Raw genomic sequence first — 6,380 nt, 5'->3', positions numbered from 1 at the left:
GAAACCTGAGGATGCACAAACAGAAAATACTAAGAATCTAATTAAGAAACCTGAGGACCTTCCACAGACTTTCTGAGACCCAAGGTCCAACTTCCATTTCTCTAAAACCGGCAGAACTAGCTCCTTAGAACTGAGATTTCTAATTAGCTGGGTGTTATAGTGGACACCTGTAGTCCCAGCTGCTCAGGAGGCTGAGGCAGAGGGATCATTGAACCCAGGAGTTTGAGGTTGCTGTGAGCTCTGATGATGCCATGGCACTCTATTTAGCCTGGGCAACAGAGTGAGACTCTGTCTCAAAAAAAAAAGAAAAAAAGAGTACATTCACCTTCACCTTTTTCTCCCACTCCTTTTTAACTGATTGTCCAGGGAACCATGTGCACTAATTTATTTAGATTTTTGCAAAAGAGCTAAAAGATCCAGTCCTCATGCAGATGTAAATGGCCCACCCTGATGTGGTGGCCTAGTGAAGCAAGTGTCTGGCACTAAGGGAATGAGACGTGGATGGTAGAAATATCAAGCTAATAGGGAGGGACTTGTCTACGGGCAATTTCTGTTTTCCTATGAAAAGGAAAATTTTAAATCCCTTATGAATTTGGTATACTCACATCTCAGAGAACTACAACAGAAGTGCAGACTTATATTTGAAAATTAATGTTAACCCTTTGTGTGTAGTTTGGAGCTTCTTGTATTTGTCTAAACACTACAAGCCAGAATTTTGTATCTCCTTTGATAAAAAGTGTGTATAATGTAAAGTAGTTTTGCATATTCTTGGGCTGCACATGGGCTGAATTTTTAAAAAATTTTTTAAAGACTTGAAGCAGAATCTTATAATTTGTGTAAATGACAAGTATAAAATCCTACCATAAAATGCTAAAAAATATACAGTTTCAAATAAAACCAAGAAATGCAGCACAAAAAAAAAAAAAAGAAGAACTGAGATTTCTACAATTGACCTAATCTTAAGTGAAAAGAGTAATAATCATTCTGTCAACACAAAGCAACTTCTTAGATGCTTTAATCAGCCATGCTGAATAATGAATCACAAAAGTCACATAAATTAAGGATTTGGTTTTAATGGTGAAGACACTGAAATACTGAAGATTTAAAGTCCTTAAGATTTACAACCCTTGGTTCCCCAAGCCTCAGTTTAAGAACTTCTCTGTCAAAGGCCATCTTAACAGCTCTTTTCTTTTCTCTGCGTAACTCACACTGTGCATCCAAACACATTTTTAGGACAAAAGAGCATTACTAGTATACCAAGGACAAGAGCCTGTGGTCAGTTTTTAAAGTCAGTTTTATGGGGTGATGTCAGTGTTCTTTAGACTGCAGAGACATAGCATCCACAGTCTGACCACGCCAGCACCAAGGACTACCAACTGAGAACCTCCTGTGTGGGCCCTGAGGCATGTGGCCAGACTGGGGGCAAGGTGCCCACATACAGTGACCAACACTCCTCCACCCACCTGGCAAACCTTCAGCAAGAACGGACTCTGCGCCAGGCCTTCACCAGGCACCAACACCACAGACATGTCAAAGGACCATCCTCAGACCCTTACTGGTAACTGATAAAGCAGAAAACTCCCGTAAGCTGTTAGGACAGACAGATGAACACAGACTGGAGATCAAGTCCATGGGCGGCTGGCGCAGAGGAAGGGCGGCGTGGCAGAAATGACGGGACAGTCTCAGGAGAAAACAAGGACCCGAGGAGGCAGCACATGCTAACTCCCCAGGAGTCACAGCCTCAAGAGAAAAGAGCAATTTCCAGGACGATGGTTCTCAAGGCTCCCGCCAATATTTGGGAATTATTAAGCAACTGTCAGTAAAAAGCTGGAAAAACAGGCTGGACATGGTGGCCCATGCTGTAATCCCAGCACTCTAGGAGGCCGAGGCGGGTAGATCACCTCAGCTCAGGAGTTTGAGACCAGCCTGAACAAGAGCAAGACCCTTTCTCTACAGAAAAACTAGCCGGGCACTAGATAAAAGTTACTAGAAAAACTGGAAGGAGAATGCTCACATCCTTTTTTTTAATGTTAGCATTTGAAGATTTGGTATATCTTCTTCAAGGTGATACAACCATATCAAAGGATAAATTCTAATTCATCACTAGAATCAAGTCTTACAAGCTTCATATCAGCTTATATAATGAGAGTAAAAGTGAAAACTGATCAGCAATAATAGAATGCACACTACTTTTGATACAGTTGTACAAAAATGTCTATAACAATAAAACCACAGTTCCACTCCCACTTCTCAGTGCTGTGACGTGATTCTAAGGGGAGAAGTTACTAACACGGTGAGTATATCTGCTTCAGGTCCTCCCTTGGTGTTTTCTGATTTTATTTACTACACATGCTCACAAAGGAGTTTCTTTGAAACCTGGGTCTCAATAATCATCTAATTTTGGAGGGTCAGAGATTTTGTCCACATGCTTTTATAGCCTCATAAATGGCTGATGACTGGCCTTCTTTCACGCGGAAACCCATCCCATTGGACCACGCTGGGAAGAACCAGCTCAGCTCTTATTCCTCCTCCCAGTCTTCCAGGTGTGCTCAGAGGCAAGATGGCAAATTAGAAGCACAAACAACATACCTGAATCAGGTGATAGATCATGAAAGTCGCAATCCCAGCTCTTCTCCATTCAGGATGGACGAACAGAAATGAAATGTAGGCTTCATTGTATTTCACATCGGGAACCATGAAGCCAAAGGCAATGATGACTTTTTTATAAAGGACAACAACACTGAAATCTGGGTACTGCAGGCACTCAGACAGGTCAATGCCTAAAGACAAGAAACAGCCAGAGTCAAACTGTGTGCCTTTTGCAATTAATGAACACCAGGCTGTTCAGTCTGTACCTATAACTACACCTGCATGCTAAAAAATCAAAATAATAAAAATAATAGAAGCAAAGTATTACCACAGATATCACACATTCAGATCATGAAAATAAAAATGTATTTTAGAAAATATCAAAATTAACATAGTTACTTTATAAATACATATGTTAATAGAAGAAGGGAAGGATAGAGCGGGCAGGAGGGCACAGGCTCAGAACTGGATGCACCTGGCGCTGGACTCAGCCTCCTCTTCCACATGTGTGACCCGGCACATTTAACAATGTCTCAGGGCCTCAGTGCCTGAGAGAGTTGGGGTAAAGACTCCCTGCGAGGACTCACACCAGACTCATTACCACAGACACACACGATTTATAAACCATCATAAGGATGCTGCCTTTCATAGCAAAGCAGCAGGTAACGATTCTACGCATGATGTATGGAAAACATCTAACACGAGGCCAGGACGCAGAGATGCTCCCAAAACGTTACTTTGGGCCCAGGACCACTCCCAAAAGAACGAGGACTCTGTCACCACATGGACTGCTACATCATCATCAGACAGTAACGACACCACAGCTCTAAACTTGGTAAAATGCTATCTAACATCTGGAAGACATGTACTCTTTCCTTAGGTTTCCTTATTATGTAACAGATTCACAAAGAATATGTTTATATCTGCCAATTAAAATGTGTTCCTTTGGTCTTCAAAGAAAATTGTTTTAAGGCTGATAAAATGACAAATCATATTGAGTTTACTCTTATTCTCAATGTCTGTGATCAGGGTACTCGGCTTTGTAGAAACACCCGTTGACACCACTAACACTCTTTAAGCAATATAATTAAACAAAACATAAAGAATTAGTAAGCCAAAACCAAAGTGTCCAAACACACCCAAGCTACCAGCCTGTGTATCTCTCATAGATATTACCTGGTATCTAAATATATGCAGAAGCAAAACAGGGTGAATCTTTTATTCTGGAAACAGAGACAAGCAGGAAAGAGAAACAAAAATACTGTTTATTACTTGAATTGCTGGCTTCTTCCTGATTTTAGGAAAGGAAGAAGTATTTATACTTTTCTGTTAAAAGACACAAACTAAACAAATCATGAGTAAAAGTCTTAGGGTCACATGACATACACTAATTTTAAAAAGTACGAGAATGAACCACACAGAAAAATTATCTGCCTGGTTTGGAAGCAGGAACATACCAGGCCAGAAAAACTCCTGACACATAGAGTTGATCGTCGGGATGTGGTTGGGCCGGACATAGCAGTAATCAAGAGGTGCGTCAGGCTCGGGTGTCCAGTGAGGGTCACTCCTGTGCAGATGGGAGCGAATCTGTGACAGGAGCTGTAGTTTGGGTGGCTTTGTTTCATAATCACGCCTCCAGTACCACAGAAAATAAACAAAGTCAAATCAAGAAAAATATCCCATGCTATTCCTAGTTTTTGACTCACATAAACTCTTAAATCTTGAAATTTTAAATTATTTGGCACCGATTTATATGGCATCTAGCTTAAGGCTAGTTATAAACTTTTTTGGTATGAAATCTAAAATTGACTTTGTACCCACCAGGGCCTGTACTAGGCGCCTTAATGGGCGCAGAGAGGAAACAAAACAGCATCGAGTTCAAACTGAGGAGTGCTAAGACACAGGGGTGCATCCCCAGTGCCAGTGGAGGCCAAAGTGGGGAACACTGACTTTGCCAGGCGGTTGGAGAGCACAGGAGACAAGGTGACGCTGGGGCAGACTCACGAACTGTCCAAGAACGCAATGCCGGCATGGGGCTCAGGGCAGTCATGGAGCTGCAGCGCTCCTGGGGCCCCAAGTGGGCAACAGTGCTCACTCACTTCAGTGCCAGACACTGCCAGGCCTCTCTAGCAAGCTAAGCTTCCACTTCACTGCCTGGACAGCAAACCTCATCGTTAGAAACTGTCCCAACATCCAGTCCTCAGATAGGTTCGAATGAGATATCTTTCCTATTTTTTCATTTTACAGACTAGTAAATACATACAACTTTAATACTTAAAACAGAACAATGATTATGATAATCACGAAGGAATCTAACAGTTCACTTATTCTTGCTTTTTAAATTTCTTTCAAGGACCATTTTCTGCAAAAAAGTATAGTTAAAACAAGCAGAGAATAAATGGAGCAGTTTTTGGTCTTAATTCTCTCCAACTGAAGAACAAGGTACAGAAATCACAGTCACTATCCCTCGTGACATAGTTGATATCACACCTCCTCTCCATATACCTGATATAAGGTTTCAAGATCCGAGAAGTATAAGGGCTGACAATACTTTGGTCCACAGCCATATCTTCTGATCCCACCAAACGATATAAAAACTTGGTGGTTTGGTGCCTAAATCCTTTCCTGGATGGCAAAGTAGTCTGTGAAAAAGAAACACTGGTTATATAGAAATGAAATTACTAAGAGGATTGCTTAATTTCTGTATATAAGTAGTATGACATTTCTATGTGTCAGAAGTCTTTTTGCATTACTGATTTGAAAAGCTCAAGCTTCAATACAAAGTTTGTAGGCATCTTTGCATAAAACTAAATATGAAAAATTAACCTATGTTGTTTAAAAAAAAAGTAACTTGTAAAATTCTGAAGTTATTTAAAAATGTTAACTTATTTAAAGTGAGTGAAAGCTAGGACTGGACACTAGATTCACAGCCTCCCAAGGCTTCATTTTGTAAATGTTATGCCTGTAACCTGCTCACTCAATATTAATCAGCCCCAGTATTAAACTGTGGCCTATATATGGTTCACATCACATGACACTCTGTTATCCAAAGAGTCATATCCAATTACTGCTGTCCCTGTATGTGGATTTTTTTAAATACAGCTCTTTTTATAGATAAATTTGATAAAAACAGGAGTCGTGTAGATTATCATCCTAAAACAAATCTCAATAGCAGAGACCCTGCCAGAGGCTCAGGGAGGATGTGGCATTTGCTCCTCATAGCACTGGTAGATCTTACACATTCCCTTCTGAAGCCTGTGAGCGGGACTGCAGAAGGGCTACTCCTCAAGGAGAGCCGCTCCTGGGCCTGTCGGGCAATAACACAACACGTGCAGATAGGATTTTATACCAAGAGCCCAGATGGACGATTAAAAGGCAAATTTCTGAAGTGATCTGCCAAGGGTTGGATGGAGTTTAGAAACCTGAATTGTTTTTGTAGAATCAGATGCTCTTAACCTAGAAACTAACTTTGTTGAAAGAGCAAGATCCCTTCCTCTACAATTTGCTCTCATACTTTCCCCAAGCTAGACACAAAAATGTTCAAAGGCTAATTGTGAAATTCTTCCAAGCCCTAAAGTCAGTGTCCAAGTAAAATTCCAGCTGTGATATAAAGTTTCCAATATGGCCACACATAATTCCTCCCACCCCTGGAGTGTAAGTAGCTCCTCACATGAGAAGGCAGAGTTGGTTTCCCCTCCCCTTGAATGGGGTGGGCCCTGGGAATGGCTTTGACCAAGCTGGCAGAGGTAATATTCCGAGACGTCTTCAGTCAACTGCCAACTTCCATATTT

At 41.2% G+C, this 6,380-nt stretch overlaps 1 protein-coding gene across 3 annotated transcripts in view; it reads right to left on the bottom strand.

Moving 5' to 3' along the window:
- The window catches only part of LOC100943405 (cysteine-rich protein 2-binding protein), a 26,787-nt gene that overhangs the window by 1,649 nt on the left and 18,758 nt on the right, over positions 1–6,380 (bottom strand). For 2 of the 3 annotated variants that reach the window (XM_023507817.1, XM_023507818.1), the window contains exons 4-6: positions 5,095–5,231; positions 4,047–4,222; positions 2,590–2,780 (exon numbers count right to left, since the gene is read on the bottom strand). In XM_023507817.1, the coding sequence (XP_023363585.1) occupies positions 2,590–2,780; positions 4,047–4,222; positions 5,095–5,231 (504 nt within the window). The remainder of the gene's footprint in view (positions 1–2,589; positions 2,781–4,046; positions 4,223–5,094; positions 5,232–6,380) is intronic. The other variant, XM_023507819.1, reaches the window with a different exon arrangement.

The sequence above is a fragment of the Otolemur garnettii genome, unplaced genomic scaffold (genome assembly GCF_000181295.1).
Source record: "Otolemur garnettii isolate 467f Iridium unplaced genomic scaffold, OtoGar3 scaffold00208, whole genome shotgun sequence".
In the NCBI taxonomy this organism is placed as follows: Eukaryota; Metazoa; Chordata; class Mammalia; order Primates; family Galagidae; genus Otolemur; species Otolemur garnettii.
This window is presented reverse-complemented; position numbering and strand designations above follow the sequence as displayed.